This window comes from Aptenodytes patagonicus, chromosome Z, assembly GCF_965638725.1.
Source record: "Aptenodytes patagonicus chromosome Z, bAptPat1.pri.cur, whole genome shotgun sequence".
Classification (NCBI taxonomy): Eukaryota; Metazoa; Chordata; class Aves; order Sphenisciformes; family Spheniscidae; genus Aptenodytes; species Aptenodytes patagonicus.
The window spans coordinates 58,916,940-58,944,455 of record NC_134982.1 but is presented as its reverse complement, the minus strand read 5'-3'; the positions used below and the strand labels follow the sequence as shown (position 1 = coordinate 58,944,455).

General features: G+C 42.2%; 1 protein-coding gene across 2 annotated transcripts in view; it reads left to right on the top strand.

Annotated features, from left to right (window-relative positions):
* CPLX1 (complexin 1) overlaps window positions 1-27,516 on the top strand; it is a 121,108-nt gene that overhangs the window by 68,892 nt on the left and 24,700 nt on the right. For both annotated transcript variants that reach the window (XM_076362552.1, XM_076362553.1), the window contains one exon: window positions 6,648-6,823. In XM_076362552.1, coding sequence (XP_076218667.1) covers window positions 6,648-6,823 — 176 coding nt within the window. The remainder of the gene's footprint in view (window positions 1-6,647; window positions 6,824-27,516) is intronic.

The window sequence follows — 27,516 nt, the reverse complement described above, 5'->3', positions numbered from 1 at the left end:
AGAGTGAAAGACAAAAATGAGGTTGTGCAGCCAATCCATCATCAACTGTTGTTCCTTCCTGCTTGGCCCATCTGTTTGCTAAAAGTCCCAAGGCCATTGTTTTGTTTTCACCCAGTTCTATGAGAGAAAGTTTACATTCCTGCTGGGTTTAAACAAAGTTGCAGGAGTTATTTGTGTACAAGATAATGAGCTATGAGTAGTAAGTTTGGGGCTGTTTCATTTTTGGGAGTCAGAAAAACTCATGGATGATTCAGTTGATTTTGCAATGCATTGCGGAATGGAAGTGTGTTGCAGTAGCACTGAAAAAATCCAAACAACTTCTAGAGCTCAGTGGGTTAGGTCTGGTTGTAGAATACATATTCCTTACTTTCTGTTTTATTTGACACTGAACTAGCTTTTTCATAAAATGCTGTTTAGGGATTGTTCATCTATCACTTTGTCTTAGCTGCAGCATAGGTTAGTGATACGGAAACAACTCTTCTTTAAGGGTGAAAGGAAGTGCGTTAAAATGGGATTGCTGTCCAAACATAATATGTTTGGGAGCCTGCTGGTTCTTGTCTATATTTTAAGCTAGGGAGAAGTTATGCTCACCTCCCACCCCCCATTCTGCTCCTGTAGACTGTATTTTTGGGCTTTTACACTGTCTCCAAGATGTGTACATAAATCTGGATCTCAGCATGCTGCTTAGCTGACTGTTTACAAGATCAGAATAGGTGGAGCTGCATCTTGCTGTGTAAGACACATAGACCAAGGAGTCTACATGAGGTATTGACATGGCAAATAGGTATCTAAACTCACCAAAGGCAGGAGTGTGCTTTACCTGAAGCTTGATGCACCTTTGGACTCCATTTGCTGGACTGTGATTCAGGCTCTGTATGAAACCTCACTCTTAAGCGGTAGACAGAGGCAACTGAAGGTCACGGGGGGCTTCCATTTACTGTAACAGGAAGCCAGATGCGCAGCAGACATGGACACATCTCTGAGAGAAACCTGAATCTAGCCATCCCTGTTGGGAACTGGATTTCACCCTAGTGGTGAGAACTGCTCTCTCAGCCAGTCTAGTTCATTCAGGTGTAATCAGCAGATGTAATGACTTTGCTGGAGGAAGGTAAACAGGTTGGGAATATAGCACCGTATTTTAAGGGCAGGGGGAACAGAGGTTCAGTTTGTATTTTGGCTAGAAGAATCTCACCTACTGATGTGCATTTTGGCTGCAACAGAAGACGAAGTTTATGTCACAGCAGCCAGGGGGAATAATTTGAAAGCATTTCTGTAACATCCAAGGGATTTGGACAAAAACACTTGGACAAGATCTGATTCCTTTAGATATGATTCATATTGTCGAAAAACTTGCATATGAAATTCCTTTGTTTAGTGAAGTCTTCATATAAATGCCAGCCTAGCCTTTCCTGACAAATTAGTGATTAAGTATCTTGACTTCTGGAGAGAGTAAGAGTCCCATAATGATTGCTATAAGGCTTTTTTCTTAATGGCAAATTCGCCTTTTTCATGAGCCTTAAAATGGGGAAAGGACTTCTTGTATGCCAGACATAAGTTTTGCATTATGGCCTTGATGAAAAAGGTCTTTCTTCAGTGATATCAGTAAAACATTCTTAGTTCTGATTCTGAAGTGATGCTGCAAAAATGAGTGACCCATTCCTGCTTCAGGACAGTACTCTGTGATCAGCTCCAGATGTTTGGATGATGTCATAAAAATCATGCTGTGATTTAGAAACTCTGAGACATCAGTTGTCCTGTCTGTTTGATCTAAATATGGCTTACCACAAATAGTACTACCAAAAAACCACCTGCGAAGTTTCCTCAGGGCATGCCTGTTTCAGGTAAACCTCTCACTGCTTCCTCTGACACCTGTGATTGAGGGCGGGGACTTCTGCAACATAGTCTGAGATCTAAGCACACACATATGCAGCCCTCTTGAAAGACAGGTATGGGGTGGTATTTGTCTACAATAGGAAATCAGATTTTGTGCAAAAGAAATTCTTCTGATTTCCCTTAATTACCTTACCTGAAGCAACAGTGTGTGCAAATTTCCATTATACTTTGCTTAATTAAGAATGCCCAAGATGTTCCTATTAATCTCTTTCTCTGTAGGTCATCCCTAAAAATCCTAATCATGTTCCATATAGCTTTTGCGGCAAAGAACTTTGCATGTCAATATTTAGGAGAATTTTTTTTTTTTTTTTTTTTTTTGACAAGTAACAAATTGAGCACTGCTCCTGCATGTTGATTCTGTGAGTTTGCATTTTCTCTGCAAAAGCTGGATTGATGTCAGTGAGCTGTTGAAGGGTTAGGTCATAGGAGGTGGTGTTCCTGTGACAGAGGTCAGGCAGTTTAAGAATTTACTTTCCTTCAATTCAGATGCAGGATCTGTTTGGATATGTGCTCTTCACCCTTTTCCTTGCAAAATTCACTTCAGTCACTTTTGGTTGCCATTTAAACCACTTACTTGTCAGGTCTCACAACATCACAGAATATCTGAAGTTGGCAGGGATCCACAGGGGTTGTCTAGTCCAATCCCATTCTCAAACAGGGTGACCTACAGCAGGTTGTTCAGGGCTGTGGCCTATGAAGTTTTGAATATCTCCACAGGTGGAGACTCTACAGCCTCTTTCTGCAACCCCAATTTTTTTTTTCCTTATGTTTAAACAGGATTCTCTGCATTTCAGTTTGTACACATTCTTCTCCTGACACTGGACACTAGTGAGAAGAGTCTGGCTCCCTCTTCTTCATTCCCTTTCATCAGGTATTTATGCACACTACTAAGGCGCCCCTGAACCTTCTCCACGCTAAACAGTCCCAGCTCTCTCAGCCTCTCCTCATATGAGACATCCTCAAGCGTCTTAATTGTCTTCATGGCCCACTGCTGGCTCATTCCAGTAGCTCCATATCTCTCTTGTATCTGCAAGCCCAACACTTGGCACATCACTCCAAATTTGGTCTCACCAGGGCTGAGTAGAAGGGAAGGATCACCTCCCTCAACCTGCTGGCAACACTCATCCTAATGCAGCCCAAAAGGCTGTTGACCTTCTTTGCTGCAAGGACACATTGCTGGCTCATGGTCAGCTTGGTGTCCACCAGGACCCCAAGGCCTTTACAGCAAAACTGCTTTCCAGACAGCTGTTTCACTGGGGAATGTCTCCCACATATTCCCCAACAACTGAATTACTGTTTTTCAGATGGCTGATGACAACTTAAATGAGCGAATCTCACATGAAAGCATATCTGAGTGCACTAATAGTATTTGGCTTAACACCTGATTGCCTAGTTCTTTAGCCCATACAGATCAAGGGAAAGATTATTAGTTCAGAATGCCTTCCATGCCACTTGTCTTCTAAACAAACCATGTCTGAGATACTTTCCCCCATGGAAGTTTTCTATCCTTCAGGGGCAGGGCTGTTTATTATAGCCAGAAAGGCGACAGTTTTCACATGTTGTCCTGGAGCTTTAGCCATTTCTGTGTTCTTCCTGTGGCCTTGTCTAAAAAGGTTGGCAATAATGTTGATTGAAGCTCCTTACTGATTAGTGATTACTTTGTCGTTCTCTGTCTTCTCTTTATGTTAAGGTAAATGTTATGGTTGGGATGTGAAAGAAGACAAAAAGACCGAGTGTTACCATATGAAGAGACTCAGTAAGTGTGTCCATCCCCTGTTGCCTTGGAAGCTTCAAAAGCAGTCTTGAGGACAGAACTTCGGCACTTTCCTTCTGCTTGTGCCTGTAACTGCGGCATCTCAGTTGCATGCAAATGAATTCTCTGGAGCCTCCACTGCTGAATTGCTAAAAACAGAAGCTGTTATCCAGGGAATGTTAACAACAAAGCCTAAAGTTTAGGATGAAGAACAAATGAGACAGAAAAAAGCTTTTCTATACCAAAAGTAACACAAGAGATTGGAGTTAAAATGTACTGTAAAATTCTGCTTCTCGTAATACATTTTCTTCCAATTAGTTAACAGTGATACCACAGTGCAGCATTCTGCACGTTTAGAAGGTGACTTTGAAATCAGGGGTGAATTAAGAGTCTGTGAGGATCCTGAAACTACATTCTTGTTCTTATAGGTGTCCTGTGTGCTGAATAGCTGCAAAATCAAATGCCTAAAGTATTCAAAATCTTGGTCTTGTCTAAGAGATAAAAGAAAAAGAAGCCTATGCAATTTCATTCCTTACATGATGAGCTGAGCCGATATGATAACTTAATGGTAGCCTAGAAGTAGTGCTTAGAGGGGGAAAAAAATCTCTTTCTGCTGCTGAATTTTGCTTCATAACTAGCATATTACACTGTCTGGGTAGCTCTAAATGGAGAGAAGATAAAAAGAGAGAAACTTAATAGATTATTGAACCAAAATCAGTTTGATCATCAGTGGAAATATTTGTTGATGGGAATCCAGAAATTAAAGGTGTTACTGGCATTGGTCATCAATGATTTATGCACAGTAAAGCTGCTTAGGGAGGTCCCTGCAATAGACATGTGTGTCCCAACTAGTCTGCATTGCCTTTCCACTTGCTATGAAATTCTAGCTTGCTTGCAATTTCAGTTAGCCTTCCTGGCATCCCAGCAAACAAACCACCAGATGGTCTGAGTAAATTTGCCCTCAAAATGCAAAAGTTCCTGTATTACCCTGACCCTGCAGAGGAGGATGCAAAATGACAGTAGAGGAAGGCTGACAGTAGCTAGGGACCATGAATATTCCAGTTGGGATTTGTTTGGGGTCCTTGGGTGTCTTCCTCTTTTTATCCACAGGTTTCCCAATAAGATGGAAGTGTCAAGAGGCTTGTGGTTAGCTAGCTGAATGGAGACAGTCATGTTTACTATTACTATGTCCCACCTAGCAAAAAAAAAAATCTATAACAACCAGATCTTGTCAGGCTTAAAATGATCAGTTTCCCCATGCTTCTCTATTGGAGATGTAAAAGGGACATTTCTCTGTCACATTTTGGGGATCAGAGGGTTGCTTTTGATTCAGGGCTGCTTTCAGTTTAGGGCTCTGGGAAAATGTGTCCTGGAAAAGAAATGTGGAGGGGAAAAGCCACAGGATCTGCTCACTGCTCAACAAATTCCATGGTGGTTGTTAGAGGCAGTAGTTATTCCAATAACTGTCATCTCTGGGGAAATTCAGGAGGAATCATCCTGACAGGTTGCAGATGTTTCTCCCTGTAAGAACCAAGGTTCCACCATCATCATCCCAAGAATTGATGTGGAAAGCAAGAGCAAATACAGTCCTCCAGCACTGCTGACACATGGAAGAAGTAATTTATAAGGGAGAGATAAGAGATTATGAAAACCTTTTCCCTTCACTTAGCCTCTAGTAATGCCAACAAACAATTATTTGGAAGGACTTTGACAGTGTCTCCTTCCAGCCTAAGCCTTTGAAAAGGCCAGATAACTTTGCCTTATGCAAGGCAAGAGATGTTCAATTTGTATACATGTATGTGCTTGTGAGTGTGTGTTACAACAAGGCTGCCTCAGATTAACTCAGTTAAGTCTCAACCAGCAAGGAGCCAATCTGGAGCTGTCCTGACCCAGGAACTAAGGACAGTAACCAGCCACCTACAGTGTTCTTCCAGGGTGAAGGTACGTTTTTTAGTGAATGATGCAGGGCGTTTTCCTGCTCCAGGCAAAGTCCAGCACAACTCCCAAAGGATATGTGTCTTCACTTCATCCATGTAACCAGGCTTGATCCTGCTGCAGCCCTCCAGTGCCCTGATGATGAAGTATCACAGTAAATGCTCTCCGCCTTTCCCCAGCCCGTGCCTTCCACCCCAGCTGGATGATTGCCAGTCATTTGCCAATAAAAGTACCTCTGAAATACTGGGTAGATGGCCTTTATGCAGCCCTGTGGGGCAGAGGGACATGCAAGAAGCCTTCCCATTTGCATGGCTGTGCAAGGGCTTTACACAATAACAAAGAGCTGCCTCAGGAGCACAGAGTGGCTGAAAATTTCAGACCAATGTGCATGCAGGGGTAGAAAGAGGACCCAGGCAGAGCCAGGATCCCACCTGCGTACTAAGCATTAAGACAGTGGTGTCCAAAGCTAGACAAGAGACATGCAGAAATGCTACTGCTTTCTGATCCATGGTGGAGCCTCGAAATCATCAGCAACTCCAAATGTTTGCTAATGCTGTGTGCTCCTACCTGTTACAGGATATGTAATTTCTGGCAACAGTTAAAACTGTGATTACTCATCCCTGCAATTGAGATTTCAAATTCCTTTCCTAGCCCTGGTGTCATTTCTTTCTGGATGTATCACCTGCCTGTTATATCAAAGACCCTCCAAAATCAATCTTCAGTCACTTGACTGAGCTGATGGACTGAAAACATTGTGTGGATGGCAGCTTGCCCCCTTCAGGACTACAAACCAATTGAGTTGCCATCACGCAAGTCTACAGATGTAGTCTGTTCCTCTTGCTGCCATGTTTCTCCCACCAGTGGCAGGTAACCCATCTGGTCAGGCTGGGTGCTTTGCCCACCTCCTGCCTCTGTGGGGAGTGTGCCTTCTCCTCAGTGGAAGGAGAAACCTTTCCAGATGCAGAAGGAGTGGAAGGAGGTCCTGAGTGTGAGGAAGGAGCGAGCTGGTGTAATAGTGTTTTTCTCACATTCTTACAGGGCTGACTTTTTCTTGTGCTTTCTCTAGGGGCAACCAAAGACATGGGGAAGATGCTGGGTGGGGATGAGGAGAAAGACCCAGATGCTGCCAAGAAAGAAGAGGAACGACAGGAAGCCCTCAGGCAAGAAGAGGAAGAGAGGAAAGCCAAATATGCCAAAATGGAGGCTGAAAGAGAAGTTATGAGACAAGGGATTCGAGACAAGGTAGGGGTCCAGCTTTCAGCACACACTTGGCTACTCATAATGCTCAGTGGAGAACTACTCTTTTCAGCTGATTTGTGACAAGTTCCCTGAGCACCTGGATAGAGCCAGGTAATTACTTTGCCACACTGAACTTCCTAATCTTGTGCACTGCCCCTCGAGCTCTGCCCCTGTTTAAACACACCTCCCACACTGAAAAGCCCTGCAAGGCTGAAATAGAGAGTGAAAAGAAGGGGAGAAAAATGCCTATTTTTCTCATCATCTGTTAAATGCTCACATTATTTTAAATGTTAGAGACTTTTCTGCCCCTGTGTGGGTGCTTTCCAAACTTGCATTTGTGGTTTGTGAGATGGGTCATAATTCAGATACAGTCCAAGTATCTTCTGCATTGCTTCCAAGGCTTTCTTTGTGTTGGCAGGTGAAATGGGACAAATCTATTCTACTTTTCATATTTATGCTTCCACTACTCAGAGGGGATTAATCTGAAAGAAAGTTTAATTTATCTGAAGGACTTAACCATTGGGAAGCACTCTCTTCTACTTAGGTTGGTTCTTGTAATGATACAGTTTGGTGTGAGAAGAAAATGAATAATTGTGAGAATTCAGAATGAGATTGAAAAGAAGTGTACAAAACAAACCTTTACTAGAGAAATGAGCTTAATTTAAGGTAGCTGAACCCATCGTTATTGTACATTAGCTTTTAGGGATTGATATGTGGAGGGAGAAGGCAGTTTTGCTGCCTCACCCTCAAGACCAGGTCAAAATGGTGTCTTTAGAATAACTTAGTTTTATAGGAAGAGGTCCTGGAGCTCAGATAACTTGGAAAGAAATGTGGGTAATGGTTGGAGGAGGGGTTTCTGATGATGAAGGCCTGTGTGTTGACTTACATCACATGCCAAAGAACAAGAGAAAATACCTGTACACAGAATGAGAAAGTCCTGCTCAGTATAAGAGATGTTCCCTGTGCAGAGCCTACTGCTACGCAGGTTACAGTCCCCTAAGAACATGTCTGGGAAAAAGCTTCAAAGTCTCTTCGCAGAGCTGAGAGTGGCTGTCCATAAACAAAACTATGTCCACACTGGGCTGAACTTCTGACCCAATCCTTATGATTCAGAAGGGAAGCACAGATAAGGATGAATTGTTCTGGTGGTGTAGTGCATCTTGTAAAGAGGTATCAAGAATTGTTCTGCAAAGAAAGAAATTTAGGATTATGCTTCTAAGAAAAGAAAGTTCTTACAGGGAATTGTCTACCTGTGACACTGCCAGAGAAAGGTATTCATATGATCATTTAAAAGAAGGTATTAGTTACCGGACAGACAGATTCAGAACCCCTACCTGGTCAAAATTTGTTGTTTTTATAATTTATTTAAGGAATATCTATTTAGATAGTGTAATATATTAATATAAACATATCAATGTGTGCAGTATCTATTTAATGTATGTTTATAGGTGGAACTATTTCTAAGCAATGACATAGGTCTGCATTAGACACAAGGGAAAAAAAAAGAATTTCAGAGTTGCAGGCAGATGGGTTAATGCCCTGTTTTCACTGGTCACTGTCTCTTCTGCCAGACCGTTGAAGTGTTCCCAGAGGTAGATGGTGGTTGCATTTTTCTTGCTGTTGGGCAAACTGCTGTAAAAGCATTTAAGAAATCTGAGATGCCCTCTGTTACAAATCCAAGGCGATCTAGACTAGAGTTCATGAGTAGGATGCATACAGCCTGAGCTTGGATGAAACATCCACCCAGCAGGGGTTTCCCTGGGATACTGTCAGCTATCTAGACTTTGTTGAGTCAGGCTGAGTACTAGGTGGTGAAGGCTCTCGGAAATGCATTGACTCCTGAGCGATATGGCAAAGGGGAGTAAACAGGGTTACTTGGAGGAATGTTATTTGGTCTCAGTCAAAGCACTGGATTGCAGCTTTTCTAGTGATGTGGTGGGTTATCTTTGAGATTAGCAACAGGAAGTCCTGCTTTGGGGAATGCACCCCGTCTGTGAAAACGCAGGAGCTCAGTTCCCTGTGGTTTTCTTTCTCCTGGGGATGATCCCAGGTAGCATGCATTTGAAAGATGAAGCTGTTTTCTGCAGAATCAGAAAAGATGGATAAAGCTGTAGAAAGGAGCTGTACTTTTTTTTTTTTTTAAAGGTTTGAGAGTTCCATGAAAGAGAGAGATTACTTTGTCCTGACAAAGAGATGGATTTGATGATAAACAAGACTCTGTCTCCAAGTATTGTGAATTGGTGGCTGGAAATGTGAAACAAATGTTGAAAGAATAGAAAAAAGGGCTGGACTATTTCCTCCATTACTTGTTTATTTAGAAATTACCTTCATTTCTTCACCAACTCCAGTAAAAGCAGAAATATAGAGAAGGAGAAAACTGAAACAGAGATTCTGTCTGGTATGTATACATACACAAGTTGGTGTTAGCAGGTATGAATTAAATCCAAGAAGTTTTATGTGTTAGAGATCTCCCCGATGATATTTGTTCATTTCTCACATACAAGAGTGAGAAATGAGTATATGAGTTGAGTGAGCGAGTAGGAACAGATTATTTATGCAGAATACAAGTTTGAAAGTGTGTGTCCTGGGTCATGAACCCACAGTCACAAAGTTACTCCCTTAGCGCAGCTGCAGGATGTCAGGAAAACAAGCCACGGAATCACGGCTTCATCAGTTAGTTAATATGGCTCTAGGTGAGGCTTACAGAAAGGACAGGCTCATCATGTTTATTGTTTTGGACTTTTTGCCTTGGCTTTTCAACAAGTGTGATGAATACACTCTCTTGTTTAGGGCTTCAGGAAATGTGGGAGCTATTGCAGAACTTGAAAGGAATGATGACAGGTACCACAGATATGTTCCAGCATGTACTAACTTCAGGTTTTAAATCCAATCTGTTGAATTGAGATACATGTGCCCTCAGCCCAGCATGGCAGCTGGGCACAGAAATGACTTAGGGAAAGGGTAGAATGAATTATGCAGCAATCAAATATTTTTTCATAAAAAATATGCAGCATTTAAAGATGACATTTGGACATGATGTTTTGAAATAACTGGATCACCAGTTGTCTGCCAGTTCCTACCCAATATTAAAGTCCAGAATCTGATGCTGAAAATGGATTGAAAGAATGTAAGGAACATAACTGGGGTATACTCCAGCTTCCTTCTACCCCAAGGCGCAAGTATGCAGCTTACTTTCTGATCTGGGCTTGATCTCAACGCTACTCTCTCACAGATCTTCTAGGGCCCTACCACAGTTGTCTCCCTATCACACCTGGGGAGAGGTGCCACAGCTGACCAACACAAGCAAGACTGCAGACAGGCCTTCAGTGCACCTGTGTCTGGTAGGTCAGGGTCTGTTGTCAGCACCCCGGTAGTGAGACTGTGGATAGCTAATATCCCTGTTACCTTGCTAACACCAGGTACTATCAGCTTGCTGTGCTAAAGCAGCCATCTTGTTTCCAGTGCTCTTGTGTGGAATACTGCCTTCTATAAACAGATGACATTGTTTGTGTTATATACCTGCAGTAATTAGCAGTGAAAGCTAATTACTTTCTTCATGTAATGATCCATAATTACTTATTTACATAATTAATTATTTCCAGCACTGTGATAGAACCGAGGCCTGAGAGAGCCCTAGTACATGCTCTGTAATTAACACCTGGCTGCTAGTGAGACAATGCCTGTAGTTTGGCTTCCTGTCAATCTTACACATGCTTTAGAGGGTCGGTGTTGCTGAGCCCATGCTGAAAAGAAGGAAGAGCTCAAGGCTATCCTCACAATGGTGGGTTTCAACCAAAAAGGATGTAAGCATGGTCCTCTGTCTAAATGGCTTGGCTTCAAGATAGAATTTAGGTTTGAATTTAGGCCATGCTTGAGACAGAGCATGAACTACTTCAGTAGCTATTATATACTCAGTTCTCAGAGTGGCCCAGCTTGTCTTTGACTAGAATTATGTTCTGTGGGGAATAAAGCAGAAGTTTAGTTATATTAATAAGAATTCCTGCCCTCCAAATTGAGCACGAAATCTGCATGAGAAGTACAGAAAGGGGGCAAATGGAAAATTCAAATGCTGGAAGAATTAAGATTGTCTCTACAATTGTAATTGACCGTGTTCAGTGCTGTGTAAATATTGTGGCACAGTGCTTAATTGCATGGTCATACGTTTATGCTTCTAGGAACCTCATCTCTCCATTGCACAAGATGAGGTCAACTATTTTCTTAATAAGCAGATGTTCAGTATTTTATCTCTGCCACACCTTACAATGTGTGTTCTCAATCTCATTTACTATGTAGTATCCAAATTCTGACAGCAATATAATGAATTTCCTCATTTGAGGGTTTAATTCTTTATTATTATTATGCTTTCACTAACATAGTTGTTGAGTTCATGCCAAGCATGGTTTCTTCTAAGATTTATCTGGGTGGGGGACAAAGAGTTTTGTTGAGTTTTTTCTGTTTGCAAAGTACAAAAGCAGAAGAGTCATTATGTGATTAAAGCCTCAGTGGCAGAAGAATGTTAACATCTTGTTGCATCAGTGAGCCTCTACGGCACAGTAAGAAATGCTCAGGACTTCCTTGTCCCTTTGCTGGCAATAGGGAAATGGTGAAGTCTGGGGCTTGATGTTTGTTACTGCAGGCAGCATATCACACAGCAGGAGAATGTGCAGTCCTTGTTCTGTTTAAGTGAATCCTTCTGTCTCTGGATGTGTGCCATTAATTCTTCCCATTTTTCTTATTGGGCCATTAAATGCTCTCAGTGGTTAGACATTAAGATTCTCTGCAGTATTTGGAATTGTCCATGTCCCAGGAAAACCATGAAAACTATCCAGAACTTGTAGATATGCAAGATGTAATTTCGAGGTCTTCCATGGTTTAAGGTAGGTGGTATTGGAATTTACTTCTAGAAAAGTAAGAACATTTGGGTTGCTGGCAACGGGAGAAGTCCTAAATTAGGGCCTTTGTTCTCTCCAGTGGAAAGTGTTCTCATACTGTTGCTTTTTTTTTTTTTTTTTAAATCTGATTGCTGAACTTGCTTTTGGCACTAAATCACTCAGACAAAAAGGCAATCAGGATTTATATCTGCAATCCTAGATTCTTATGTGAGATAATCAACATGCAACATCACATAATTATTTATTTTTAATATTTCATTTGCATATTTCCATATGTAACTGGTGCAGAGCTGTGAAAATCCTGTCTTAGGGCAGGAAAAATACCAGAATGTGAATTGACTGTTCTCTAGCAATACCAGACCTTTGAAACTAAGCTCCAAGCTCAGGAGTTGGAACTTAACTTTGTTGCTATAAAACAGCTTCACAATGTTAGCTAAACTATTTGGTGTTAGTACATCTATGGGATGTTTCATTCTTGTCTAACTTCAGGTGCAGGTATTGCCAAAGGCTTTAAAAATTCCTGTACAAAGGAATGAAGTTTCACTGCCTGAATATGCAATTTCGGAGGTGTAGTCTTCCTTGCGAGGAAGAAATATATAGTAAAATTTTCATTGCATACTATTGACAACTGAAAAAACTGAAGAAATTGTATCTTTGCATGTCAAAAGGTGAAAGATGTCAAAAAAAGAAAAGATTTGCCGTATCAATGAATCATGTTCTGTAATTCAAATGATAAAATTCATATCTCAATGAACAGAAACATTCTGTCTGATGTCTTCCCTTTTAAATAATTGATATTAAACCAGTGAAGTGAATTTTTACCCCGCACTTGTGATCTAATGAAGCTGTGGCTACTGTTCAGTTTGTGGGCCTTAAAATAGATTTTGAGAGATGTGTATGTATTGTGCAGATGAAGAGGTGTGATTAACTTGACTCTTCTCCTGCTTTCACAGTGGCTTTTGATAATTCAGGGTAAAAAACAAACAAAGAAAAAAATTCCTTGCTTAGTTTATTTCAGTGCACATACTCTTTGTGCTATAGAACAAAGAGTGTTTACAACTGGGTCACAGGTCCTGTGGCTATGAGAAAGCAATAGGCCTGGCTATGACACTCCCAGTGTGATGCTTTGCAAGACAGGGATTATATTGTGCCTTCCAAGAAGTGGGCTCTGGGGTGGGTGGGAACAGTCATAATGCCAGTAACAATGACAACCGAGAAGAATTGCACTCTGCAGCAATTAAATCTTGGGCTGTTCTGGGTGAAGAAGGCTGCAAGGGCAATGTCCTGTGGTGTTTACTGTGTTCTGGACACATTTGATTCATTGGTTATGGAGGACAGTGGAAGCTGGCATAAGCCCAAGCAGAGTCGGAAGAAGGAAAGGACATTTACAGGGTGATTGAAGAGCACCATAACCCCACAGGTCATTTTCACATTGGTATTTGGAGGCATCCAAGGGGATAAAGTGTTATGACCTGGACTAGACTTCTGACCTCCTGCCAGAACTTGTCCCCCAGCCAGTTGTATGCAAAGATATCCTGATTGACATGTGTTGCCTCTGAGCCAGATTCTTGAGTTACCGTATCAGTTTTCTCCATAGCTTAGAGTACAGAACTTTAGCATCAAACTTGTTTCTGGACTACAGCCCTTTGCAGTTTTACTAAATCACTCACTTTTCTTCTCTAACACTTTCAACCTCTGAAAATTCTAGCCAGGTTTAATCTTCTGTTTTGCATCTCCAAAAAAGTCCCCTTGTCTGCAAGGCAGCAACTGTCTTTTGTGAAAAGGTGAATAAACTGGTCTCCTCCAGTAAGAGGAAGCACAACTAGAAAGCCAAAGGTTGACAAAGTTATCTGGGTATGCTTAAGTTCAGCAGTCTCTGTTGAAAGTTGAGAGAGAGAACGGTGCCTTCCCAGATGTGCTTTTCAGCAGAGAAGAGGGATTGATGTACCTGCTAAGGACCTCCAAGGCCATTATTAAACATAGTAATCTTCAGAGTGATTTTAGGAAACTAACCCCTGTAGTTTCATCTTTATATTCCCTTGGAAGTCCCAGGATATGCAACATGTCTTGGTCTTTGTGAATCCAGTCACCTACATGTATAGAATTCTCTAGGTGGCCTGATTGAAAGTGTGTGTGCCAGGTCTTACCTCTTGGCATTAAACTAACAGAGCTTCCCTGATGAGAAAAGCTGCATGGATTCCTTCCTGTGCTGTAGCTTTAAGCCATTTTTAAAATTTAGAAAAGGGAGGCACCATTAGCAAACCATTGGAGCTCGGGAGCAAACTGACATCTTTTTCATCTGCTTCCATAATAGTTAGAGGTTCAATTACTTAGCAGAACTCAGCAGGTTCAGTTTCCAGCTGCTGATTCCCCCACTAACACCTTTTGGGGCTCATTAGTCAGCTTCTTTGTCCAGCTCTGCCTTGCTCTAACTTCATTTCTACGTTTCACGCTAATCCAAATCTACACCAGTAGATGTCACTTTGGATACTTGCTAACAAGATCCCACTGGGTGATGCTTCTGGAGTTACTGTAATGTCTCTTGAAATGCAGCCTTTTTTACTGTTATGAACTGACTAGGGTGTCTTGTAGAGTCATTCAGCTGAAATCCTCACTTAAACAACTTTTGTCTCACTGAGCTGGCTGGCAAAACCTATGCACATTGCTGGCACAGGGCTGAGCAGATTCATCCACTCAGGACTGGGTGCAAAATAAACCCAAGCAGATGACATGCAGTGATTAGTGCTGGAATTTAGCTAGGAAGGACATCTGAATGGTGTCTCAAGCCTTCCTGGCTGTGGCTTATTGAAACTCCAAGCATTTGGCTCACCTACTTGGAAAGACAAGAATCATGGACCCCAACAAATGGCCTTTTGCAAGTTCTCTTCCAGTACCATTGCAACTGAGCATCTGTGTCTGAACAGCCAGACATTACTACTCTGCTGGAGGTGCTGTTCTGCCACCTCACAGTCCAATCTACACTTCTGGCCCTCATACCAGGGTGCCCCATTACCAGATCTGTTTGGAAACTAATATTCAACAATTTTAATTGATAAATTCTTCCGTATTCATAATAAGGAATTCTTCAGTACAGCCCTCCCTCACCCCATCAGTTAGTTATTTATGTTACCACCCAGAGGACAAGAAAGGTGGGAAGGCAGTAACTGTTTGTAATTTATTGTCTGATCACGCAGTACAGCCTCTCTCTATTTCCCTTGTGCCTTTTTTTTTCCTGGTTGAACTGCTGTTTTAGGAGTTTACCTTTTTTTCAGAGCCAGGATATACTGACTACATTTGCAAGAGCAAGAATGCGTGATCTGTGAAGCATTGCTTTATTTCTACAGAGCATCATTACTATAGGGAAACAGTATACACAGCCATTGTATATTACCAAGTTTGTGTGCATGTACACACAAAGAAATGTATATAGAGAGAGTTTGAATAGATTTTCTTTAATCAGAAAGATTTTTTTCTCTGCTTATGGGAGAAGATGAATGCAAAGGGAATGTCTGCATCATGGACAAAGCCTTACTTCATTCCAGTTTCAGTGGCAGTCTGCATTCACTCTTCACCATGTCTAGTCCACCGCTTGAGGAAGTCCGTAAAGGACCTGCCTTTCTTCAGGGGACTAGCAACGGTTAACACCTCCATAAAGAGGCTATTGAATTCCAGCTTATTGAGTGGTAGCGTTCACAGTCATCCCTACACTGACAGGTCAAATCCACTACATGAAGAAGGAAGGAAAGCTACCTCCATGCATGCTGGATCCAGAGTTCTCTTTTTGCAAAGGCTGCAGACTTGTCTTAGCCTAATTCCCCAGCAGAGCAAGGCACAGCTCACTGTTTACCTGAGTTTTGGCTGGAGTCATTCATGCTGGTGCTCCCAAACGGGAACTGCCCAAGTCTGTACAATTGGAACTAAGAACCTGTATGAAGAAAACGATGGCAGGTCTTTTCAGTGGATTTCTGCCTGGACTGCCTGTGAGAAACGTAAAGGCAACAGTATGCATTCACCTCTGAAATACCAGTTAGCTCTGTTTCTGCCTTTTTGATGCTTCTTTGTGATTGTAAGTATGGCCAGATGGTGTTTCTTGTTCACATCAGCCAGCAAGACCAAGCTGCACAGAGGAAGGGCTTTTTCCCAAGAGATCTCCAAAATCTAATTTTTAAATTGTTATTATTATTTTATTTTATTTTATATATTATACATGTTATATATATAATTATATAATGTATACAATGTATAATATATTCTGTAATATATTATATATTAATTATATACATTAATTAATAGTTTAATTATTATTACTTTTTACTTAACATTACTGCTTGTGATTTACAGGTGGAGAAATTGAGCGACTTCCCCAAAATTGTGCAGTGGTTGAGTAGAGAATTGGTTTCCTGAGCTGGAGGCCTAGGAAATGGGCCTAGTCTGACCCTTGTGTAAATAGGGTTTCTTCTCCTCCTGAAAACCTGGGCACCTCCACAGGCAGCAGTCCATGACAGAAGTTTAGGACTTAGAAGTGAAAACCATCCCAGAGCCTGTATGACCTACATTCCCTTTGCATTCCTGCATTTCTAGGTCTCTAGAAGTGGCTGCCATGCCCACACCCTTCCACTTGGAATTTCTTTAGCCAGTAGAGCCAAGACCACATGGAATAATTTCTTCACTAAATCCCAACAAGGGCATGAATGCATCCCTCTGCATCGAGAGGCAGGACATCTTATTTGTTGCTCTGCTGCTTTGGGGAATAAAATATTCTTTCCTCAGTGGAAAGACCCCTTAGTCAGGATGGTATAAAATTTGGCTAAGTGGCTGGAGGAGCTCTGAGTTTTTTCCAACACACCCTCCTCAAATCTTTTCATTCATCTCATCTTTAAAGGTAGACAGTTCTGTCCTGGATCATGCTGCTTGTGTCAGCCTCAAAATGCAGACAATGGCTTGAGGGTAATTTGATCAGTACCATTGCCTGTAGTAAGTACAGCTACACCATTTTTTTCATGTAACTTTTTTTTTCCTAGCTTACAAATCAGATGCAAGGGGGAAGGCTTGTACAGTTGTTGATTCTTTTTTATGTCAAGCTAATTGAAGGACTGTGAAGGGCACCAAGCAGGATTTAAAGGTCTGTTCCCTTTTTGCTGCAGCCAAAGAGCTCCCATTACTGCTTAAAATCAAGCATTAGCCACATTATGTCTCTTATATTGGCAGTTTGTTATCTAAGTCTTGAATGATCAGATAACTCACCAGGACTTAATGAGAGCAGTGGAGTTATGCCTGCTTGAGAATGCAGCCCGATGCCTTCACGGCTCAGCTAATGGGTGCATGATTCTTTTCTGTTAAAAGTCATCAGAGCCAGGCTCAGCCTTTGAAATGCTGCTGCTTCCTTAGAGCGAGATGTGACTTTGTGCTGGCCTCACCACAAAGCTCTGCATCTGTTCTGACACCGCTTTCAGTTTCATCAGACTGGGATTTAAGACTGACAGGGAGAATTATTCACCCCATATGCCTGAAAGAAGAAGGGCTGATACAAGGCCAGGTCTGAATTCATGCATGGGACAAGGTGATAAAGTTTGGAGCATGCTTTGCCTGTGGCAGCTGTGTAGCCTTTGCCTGCTGTGTGTCTTTGTTCCCCATGGATGCTTGTTGCTTATGGTTAAGCTGGGAAAAGAAGGGAGGTTTTGCATGCCCCATTCCTAGTGAGTGTCAATACATATGGCCTTCCTAAGGGTCTGATACAGGCCTCAGGAGTTCTCTTCCTTTCCTCACTGGCCAGCTTTGAGGCAGTCATGAGTAGAGTTGACTTGATCTTACTAGACTTCAGTGCAAGGTGCCCTGTCTGGGGCTCCAGACCAGAGCAGTCCTCTTGCTGATGCAGGAGAAGGGCTGTGGCCTTCCTTTGAGCATGTCAGAGTTTGGGGAAGACTGGCTGCAGCTGGGCGACAAGTATGCTATCTAGGGAAACATTTGCCCTTTCATCATTTCCATTGGATGTGGTTTTCCAGGGTTCCCTCCAGACCTTGCGTCCTGTCTCTGCTGTAGGCTTCCTCCTTTGCCAAAACAGCACATAAGTATCCCTACTCCTGCTGGGAAGCACAGACTCAGGTTATTCATTATCGGCTGAGAGGGAGGCTTCATGGATGAATTGCTTTTCCTCAGCTTTCTTCCTCAGGAAGAAAGGAGGAAGAATGCAGCCTGTCAGCTCCAGGCCATGACATTCAAATTCCCTGGAGTTTCCTGGAACTGTTGGCATGGTCTTCACAAGACCATCAGCCTAAACCAAGTGCTGTGGAGCAGGTACAGTGCTTTTATGCTCTTGATCCCAGCCAGATCTCCAAGCAGCCCACTAGAAATTTAGGGTCATAATAGGGCTGAGCTGACTTTTAAAACTGGCACCATATAGGTCTGTAGGATGTCACTAGTCATTTTACAGCTGCTGGATTATTTCTGTCATGCTCAGTACAGGGATGTAAATTCTGTCTCCTTGTTAAACAGGCTAAGCCTAAATTAGAGGAAGGATTCTTCAGCCAGAGATCAAAACAGAAAGATAGTCCAAGCAAAGGCCTGATGTGGGAAAGGCAGCTGACAAATTGCCCCTTGAATACAACTCTTTATCCACACAAATGCAGAAAGCACAATGGGGCTTGTAGGTGGGTTTCATTCAGGACTTGTATGCCTGATTTCCTTCTTGGAAGTTTATTCCAGCTGCTGCCAAGGAGTTTTGGGAATGGAAACATCCCAGTGTACCTCTCTTGAAAATCCCTAGAATGTTTTGTCACATTCTGATGTTTCTGATGAATCCCTGGTTGTTGATTGGTGGGTGGTGCTGAAAGCATTTCTTTCCTCTCTCTAATGAGTGGCTTGTACCACTGGAGATGCTATAGGCAGAACCTACCAATGTAAACTATAAACCTGGCCAGCAAAGGCAAAAGTTTCAAAGCAGTATTGCAGAGAAGCAGAGGATCAGCTTCATCATGTCTGTTTGCTTGGTCCAGCTCCATATCTGGGTAGAAAATTCTTGCTTGCTATCTTCACATTTCCTGTGCTCTGATGTTGTAATCACAGATTTCTATTCACTGTAATTTGCAGCAGGTATTAGGTTTGTTTAGAAGGGAAGAAGCTAGTAAACTGCCTTCAATGAGTGAAGGACAGCACCTCCACTTTTTGCAGTCAATAGCCAGTCGAATGATGAGGAAGACTTTTCTGCCCCTGCTCACTTTGAGTTAGTTTCATATAACATGGGTTTTTAGCTCAAGGTGGGAATTCAAATCTGTGGCTTGAATTTAACTGAATTTTGATCTGGAATTGAAGCTGGGAGTTTTAGGAGAGCAAGGCTTCTGGGATATTCTCCATCCATATCTCATTGCTACTACTACAGCTCTTCCCTACAGTGTTTTTGCTCTGGGCCAGCTCTGATAGGAGAGATGAATGAAAAGATTTAAAGCAGAAACAGAGAAAGATGTTTTTGAGGCATGCTCAGATCTCCACAAAGCCTTGGACATGATGCAGAGCCTTCTGGAAATCTGAAAGAACAGTTCCCTGACTTCACACAGGGCCTTGTCAGTCTGATGCTGTTTAACAGAAGCAGGCTTACTTTAGTTAACTCCTGAAAGTTTGACAGTGCTTTATAAGTCAGGAAGTACAACACCAATGCCTTCTATCCATGTGCCAGCTGGTCTTCCAGCCTTTGCAAATCTGTCCTTTCTAATTTAGGGAGCCAGTTCTCACTCCTAACTATGCTGCCTCCTTCAATAAAAGAGACAATAATCGGTATGGGCTCTTGAAACAGTCTCTCAGTCTTCATGTATGCATATGTCTTGAGAAAGGAGGCAGATTCCAGAGGAGGAGCTGAGGAACACAGATCAAGCTGAGAGCTGCAAGGGAGGCTTTATGTTGAATTCTTGCTGGGAAAGTCTGACTTGCACAGTGAGAGGGCTGTGGACTCATCTCTCTATAGGCATTTGAAAAGTGGTCATCCCATCCCAAAACCAATGGTTTTCAATGTAGGGGTAGGGTGAGGATATATGTTCTATTTCTTACAGGTTGTTGCAAAGGAATATAATGTGCTATTGTTAAATTTCAATGCATGGTGGAAGAGTCCCATCCTCCTCCAAGATAGAATCATGGAATCATTAAGGTTGGAAAAGACCTCTAAGGTCATTGAGTCCAACCATCGACCCAACACTACCATGTCCACTAAACAATGTCCCTAAGGGCCGCATCTACACGTCTTTTAAGTACTTCCAGGGATGGTGACTCAACCGCTTCCCTGGGCAGCCTGTTCCAATGTTTAACCACTCTTTCAGCAAAGAAGTTTTTCCTCGCGTCCAATCTAAACCTCCCCTGGTGCAACTTGAAGCCATTTCCTCTCGTCCTATTGCTAGTTACTTGGGAGAAGAGACCGACACCTGCCTCACTACAACCTCCTTTCAGGTAGTTGTAGAGAGCGATGAGGTCTCCCCTCAGCCTCCTTTTCTCCAGGCTAAACAAGCCCAGTTCCCTCAGCCGCTCCTCAGAAGACTTGTTCTCCAGACCCCTCACCAGCCTTGTTGCCCTTCTCTGGACACGCTCTAACACCTCAACATCCTTCTTGTACTGAGGGGCCCAAAACTGAACACGGCATTCGAGGTGCGGCCTCACCAGTGCCGAGTACAGGGGCATGATCACTTCCCTCCTCCTGCTGGCCACACTATTTCTGATACAAGCCAGGATGCCATTGGCCTTCTTGGCCGCCTGGGCACACTGCCGGCTCATGTTCAGCCGGCTGTCAACCAGCACCCCCAGGTCCTTTTCCGCCAGGCAGCTTTCCAGCCACTCTTCCCCAAGCCTGTAGCGCTGCATGGGGTTGTTGTGGCCGAAGTGCAGGACCCGGCACTTGGCCTTGTTGAACCTCATACAGTTGGTCTGGGCCCATCGATCCAGCCTGTCCAGGTCCCTCTGCAGAGCCTTCCTACTCTCGAGCAGATCAACACTCCCACCCAACTTGGTGTCATCTGCAAACTTACTGAGGGTGCACTCAATCCCCTCATCCAGATCATTGATGAAGATACTGAACAAGACCAGCCCCAAAACCGAGCCCTGGGGAACACCGCTCGTGACCGGCCATCAACTGGATTGAACTCCATTCACCACAACTCTCTGGGCCTGGCCATCCAGCCAGTTTTTTTACCCAGTGCAGAGTGCACCTGTCTAAGCCGTGAGGGCTATATTTGCTAGGGAAAGGTGATCTGTAAACAGAAATAAATGGAAAAGCACTGGTCCGCTTTTGGATGAATGGCCACTCTTCTGTCATTCAGACTGGGTGTTTGGCAAGTGGTTTAAGCTGATTATGTGCTGCCACATGCTTTAGCTGTGGATTTGGAGGTGGAGGGAGGTAGGGGGTGCTTCAGGGCTTCACTTTTGACAGGTAGTGGGAGAATTTCAAATAAGAAACTGCCAAGCGATGCCCAGAGATAGGGGTATCCCTGCTCCTGCAGGGCATCTGACACTGTGAGGGAAGTAGTAGGAATGTAACTGGCTCAGAACTGCTCTGGAGGCTTTTTCCTTTGAGAGGGGTGTGTGTGTGGTCACTTGTTTAAACTTCCATTTTCTCAGAGATTTAGCACTCAACCTCAGTGAGTGCTTGACAGGCTCAGTGAGTGTCAAGGAGAAAGGCCTGTCACTTATGCTAGTCATAATCTGCCTCTCACTCTCATATGTCACATTAGAACCTGCGTAAAAGGCATTCTGCACCCTCCAGGCCCTTCCAGATGCTGGAGTCACAGGTCTGTTCACTGACATTTTTGGCAAGGATCTCTGAGTGAATTAGGTTGGCAAAAGCAATCACAGATTATGGGAGAACTCAATACACCAATATTTGCATTGATTTTTCTCTTCCACCTTTTGGCTGTTCACTTGTGCTGTTTACATAAAATGGTCAATTTATGTTCCCAGCACTGCTTTTTATTTCTGCTTGCCTCACAAATGCAAAATCAGATTTTAAAACAAACAAGACTGTGTTCTTCTCCTTGCACTGACTGGTCCCGAGTTTCCAAAAGGCAGCTTCTCCCTGCAAAATACAGCTACTTCTCAAGAGCAAAGCTGGGATTTTTGAATACTAGGAGCACTTACAGAGGCATCAGGCAAAGGAGAGAAGGCAGGGTGTTTTGCCTTAGATTCAGCACTCCCACACTGTGTCAGAACTGGGAACTGACCTTTCTGTCTCTTCTTTTCAATTTAATGATCCACATGAATGCATGAACATTAGAGGTACAACATGACAGGTAACAAGAGCAAATATCTGACAGTAACACAGGGTTAAGATAATTTAAATCTGCTTAACACAATTATGAAACCATACTCTTGATCAAAATTCTTTGGTGAAAGGTTTTAGGCTCACTGACATTATATTTTTTAAGAAGTCACTTGGACAGTTTTGAGACATCTTCGTTTCCAGTCCCAGAGATTTGGGCAGCCCTTGTGTTTTTCCTGTATTGTTCATATATATTATTGAGGCAGGCAGAGACAATATTTGAAATCCTGGCAGGAGATGGTAGTTCAAAGCTTCTCCCTGCCTATTTCTACAACTTATAACTTGGCAAGTGTCTTAACCACAGAGCAATGTGAATAAGAGCACTGGCATAACCACAGTAGCTCTATGAAGGATTGTCTGTGATTTGTTGTCTGCTTTTAGTAAGGATGCCCAGAAATGAAAAAAGTATACTTCAGGCTTAGTGAAATGATTTATTTGACTGACAAGGACTGTTTTCCTCTAGTGGCCTGATGTAGTTTAGAAAGAAATTTGAATTTTTGGTTCAAAAACTAAATGTAAAAATTCATCAATTTATCCCAAGTCTGATGTGAACTGGAGTTGAGGAACCAGCTATTGATTTACTGAGGGTGGAGGTAATTCAGGTGCAGAGAGACCACTAAAGGTGCTTTGTCTGTCCTGATAACACCAAACAGTATGAAATCCATTCCCATATCTCACACATACACCCTGCAAGATTTTAACACAAAATGTAACTCTGCTTTTTTAGGAGAATTTCTTGACATTTGCTCAGTGATGACTCAGAAACATTGTGGTAAGCCCTGCACTGTTGTGCACATACAAGTTTGTACATGATTCTGACACAGAAGCCTGAAATAAAAGGTTCAAAGCTTCAACACTTGTTAAGCACTGCTTTGAAGGAGTTTGGTAAGAACCCCTCAGGACAAAACTGTGGCTCTTCCTAGTGCAGTGATCTTGCAACAGCATTGCGCAGTTCCTGTTTCCCAGTCTTTTGTAATCAGAGCTTCATGGTTGTGAAGTAAGGCAGTTGCTTAAGAGATACTAAAAATGTCACAGCTCCTCTAATTAAAATCAAACCTGAAAGCTCTGAAGTGTGGGCTAAGTGGAGTAACAGTTATTAAAGCACCTGGGTCTTGCTAGGAGATGCCAGGTCTCTCTGGCTTTACTGTACTCAAGGGCATACTGAACAATTTCACAATATGAATGAAAAATAGAACTGTAAGCTGCACAATGCCATGCCTGTGGAAACAGACTAATTTATAAGTTGGTGCAGAGCTAACAAAAGGCTACATCGGATTGATTATCCTGGTTTTGGCTGGGATAGAGTTAATTTTCTTCCTAGTAGCTGGTACAGTGCTGTGTTTTGGATTTAGGATGAGAATAATGTTGATAACACACTGATGTTTTAGTCATTGCTAAGTAGTGCTTACACTAGTCAAGGGCTTTTCAGCTTCTCATGCCCTGCCAGCGAGAAGCTGGGAGGGGGCACAGCCAGCACAGCTGACCCAAACTGGCCAGAGGGGTATTCCATACCATGTGACATCATGCTCAGCATATAAACTGGGGGGAGTTAGTCAGGGGGGTGATGACCACTGCTCAGGGACTGGCTGGGCATTGGTCGGTGGGTGGTGAGGAACTGCATTGTGCATCACTTATTTTGTATATTCTTTATTATTATTATTATTATTATTATTATTATTATTATTATTATTATTATTATTATTATTATTATTATTATTATTATTATTTCCCCTTCCTTTTCTGTCCTATTAAACTGTCTTTATCTCAACCCACAAATTTTACTTTTTTTTTCCCGATTCTCTCCCCCATCCCACTGTGGTGGGGGGAGCGAGTGAACGGCTGTGTGGTGTTTAGCTGCCTGCTAGGTTAAACCACAACATGATTTTGATTAATAAAACACAACACTGTCTTCACAAGTCTGATTAAATTGGGTAATCTATGCACTTTCTAGTGATCATGCTTTTAAATGCAGCTCCCCTCCTGTAAAAACCTCCACTCTTGCATGCAATATAGTCCTGATCACAGTGGCTAAAACTTCTGATGGTTCCTGTATACACAAAAGTAGAACTCAAAGCCAAGAACCTCATTTGTAGTTATGGGTAGTGCTTGGGAAAATTCAAGAGTTGCAGTGGCTTTATAATCTGCAAAATACAGTAAGTACCACCCCAGTTAACAGCCTAATGCTTTCTAAAACAGAAATTATGGCAGTGCTTTTGTGACAGGTGAAGTAACACATAACAGTAAGTATAAATTCACCTGGAGAAGTGGATCTCAGTCACAAGAAGCAGCCTGGCTTCTGTTTCCAGCAATTGTCTGAGTTAGGACTATAAGACGGTTCGTTTGATCTCCACAGTCCCACATGGGAAGGGCAGCATGCACTTATTGTCAGGGTTATCCCTGTCCTGAGGACACTGCTAGACAGAGGTGACTAAGTGAAAGGAAAAGCAGATGCAGAAAGGGGGTGTGGTGTGGGCTAGGTATATGACAGGGCCTGGGTCACAGACTGGTGGGTGATTTCTTCCATCCTGCTTGAAAAATTGGTTTATGTTCTGGCAGGTACTTGTCTGGCTCCTTTACTCAGCCAGTTACCTTTAGCTGGGAGGCAGAACATTTTAGGAAGATGATACCACAGCCAAGAGAAAAACACCCTGTGGTAGAGAAGTGTTGTTAATGATTCTGCTATAGATTGCTATCCTAATGATGACAGCAGAACTTCAATTTGTCATGCTTCCTATCACTTGTGCTACACTGTTCATTTAAGGAGCCATCCCACTGTGAAGACCATCACAGAGCATAGCAAGAACAGGTACAAGCTTCTTTTGAGTCTATGTCCCTTATTGAATTTGGATTCCACACCACCCTCTGTGTCCCACCCCTAGAGCAAAATAAACCCAAAAAATAGAAACCCAATTAATTCAAAGTCACAGTAGGTTGCTGATTATAAGCTTAAATAAGATACTACATGCATGGATTTTTTTCCCACTTAAAAAACCAGCCAAAATATTCGCTACAAATTAAAGTAACTGACAATTTTATTTAGAACTCTTAAACTGCAGAGAAATGTCCTTACAGTATTTAACTTGTTTAAATGCAAATTTACAGATTAATACAGGACTAATGACATTGTTATGCTAATCACAACATTTTTCATCTTTTCCACTAAAGGCTGATTTTCCCTTTCTTTTGCTTCTGTAAAAGCTGGTGTGCTCTGATTCTTTGTTCTGAACCAATGAAAGTATTCTTTGGGAAAAGTGCAGGGTTGTTTTGCCATGGATATTGCACATACTGTAAAGGAGGAAGCTTTGCAATGCTTTCTGTGTGGATAGTTAAACTTGTTTTGTTTGTGTATGTGTGCACGAGATGGTTGTTTATGGTTTATCTGACCCATGATATCAGCCTTTCTGCTCCATGATGGCTTTTCACCCAGCCTGTAGATGGTTTTTCTTTCTTGAAACAGTATCACTAAATGTGAACTGATAAGAAAATGTCAGAACCTGATATTGCATGTAATATCTTCTTACATGATTAGAAACATTCACTATATATGAAATGGAATTGACAGTATTTTCTCTGTCCTCTGACTCTTTAAGTCATAACTTAAATTTTGCTTAACTTATGTCATTAACTTATGCAAGTTAAAGGACCAAAATGCAAAAGTCAAGCATTCCCTCCATAAAAAAAAAAAACTTACATGTGTGTGCAAATGGTGGTAGATCTCTGCCACCTGTTCCCGAGGCCAGTTGTGCAGCTGCCAGTCACTCCTAGTCCTCAGCACCTTTCTGGACAGCAGGCTTGTGTTGGACACAAGCTGCTGGATTCTGCCAGGTGCAGGAGTGGAGTGCTATTGGCAGAGCTTAAACACAACAGAGGCTCTGGTTATACCTCTCAGCCTTACAGTCGTGAGATGTAAAGTATCCTATAGCTGCACTTCAGACTGTGGGCATGATACCATGGTCTCCTTTACTCCATTAAAGTTAGGAACATGAGCTGCCTCCATGTCCCTGCAGTCTCCTGGCTGTAGCAAGCAGTTCCTGGCTCTCCTTTGTACTCTGTATACAAACAGTAATAGTGCTTATAGACTAATATAAAACCAGTGCTCTGCCAAACAGTTTTGTCCCTAATTAGCCGGAGTATTTCCACCCTGTCTGGGGCTCTGTACATACAGATGTCCACACTGCTCTGGTGCAATGAAGCTTAGACAACATGCCACCAACGTGCTGTGCCTGTGGTCTAGACTGTCTAGGAACAGAAATGTTCTCTACTAGCGGGTGGAAAGCCTGTAAGATTAAACCCTGAACAGCCCTTCCCTGGCACCACATGCTGAACCCCCCACCCTTCCTCTGACATGGTGAGTTGCCTATGTTTTCTGAGGCAGCTCTGAGGCAAATGGTCCCAAATACTTTTGAACTGATACTCTCATGCTTCACGTACAAGACAGGCTGTAAATTGGTGTCTGCTATGACTAACTATGTTGCAACATAGAACTGCACAGCCAGCTCTTCAAAATACTTACCTAGACAGTGTAGAAAAAAAATCTTTTTTATCACGGGAGAGTTCAACTGAAACGAAATATGCTGCATAGCTGCTACTGCCAGTACTAAAAGCATCCTTGGAAATATTTTTCCTAGCTCAAGAGGTGTTGCTTTCACAGGGGAGTTCTACATTAGACCTCATCTTGACAGATAAGTAGGAATTAATCTCAATACTTAAGGGTGGATGATTCTCAGATGCAACTGTTCATGGCCTGAATATATTTGCAAAGCTAAGTTTAAATAAGCAGGTAACAACTATTTGGTACTTCTGATGGGTAGCTTTAGAAAGTTCAAAACAATAATGGGCTAAAGGAACTAGAATGTCATATTTAACCAGGAAAACATAATTAATAATTTGAAACTGTTGAAGAAATTTTATCAGGTGCATGCCCACATTATGGAAAAAATCCTGATAGCCTTGGAGGGAACAAAAGTCAGCATTAAAAATAGAAAACACACTGGAATGAAGACATTGTGGAAGAATAATACAATCAAGATGGTAAAAAGTACCAGAATTTATAAAGGAAGGAAAAGAGCAGAAGCAGAACTTTAGAACTGGCAGAATTAAAGGCAATACAATGATTATTTTTTTTTAAAAATGCACCAAGAAAGAATACTATTGGATAATATTGATTACTAAGAATAATATTGATCTGCTATTAAATGAATTCTGCACAACTGTTAACAACGCTGAAAAAAATTTTCTGGGTACAGGAAACACAAAGAATGCATAAGAGATGAAAATTTTAAAAGTCATTCAGAGCCACAGATGATGCTAGATGACAGCTCTGATGTGAAAAGAGCAAACTTAGATGACATACTGTAGAGGTCGGGCTAGTTAGGTGGATACATCAGAAAAAGAAATACAGACAAGATAATACCAGTGAGCCTGCATTTGACAATCTGAGGTTGGAATACAGAACTGATTCTTGTGTGCAGTTAGAAGTTTGATTCAGGACAGGACATTCTTAGGCTTGGCACAGT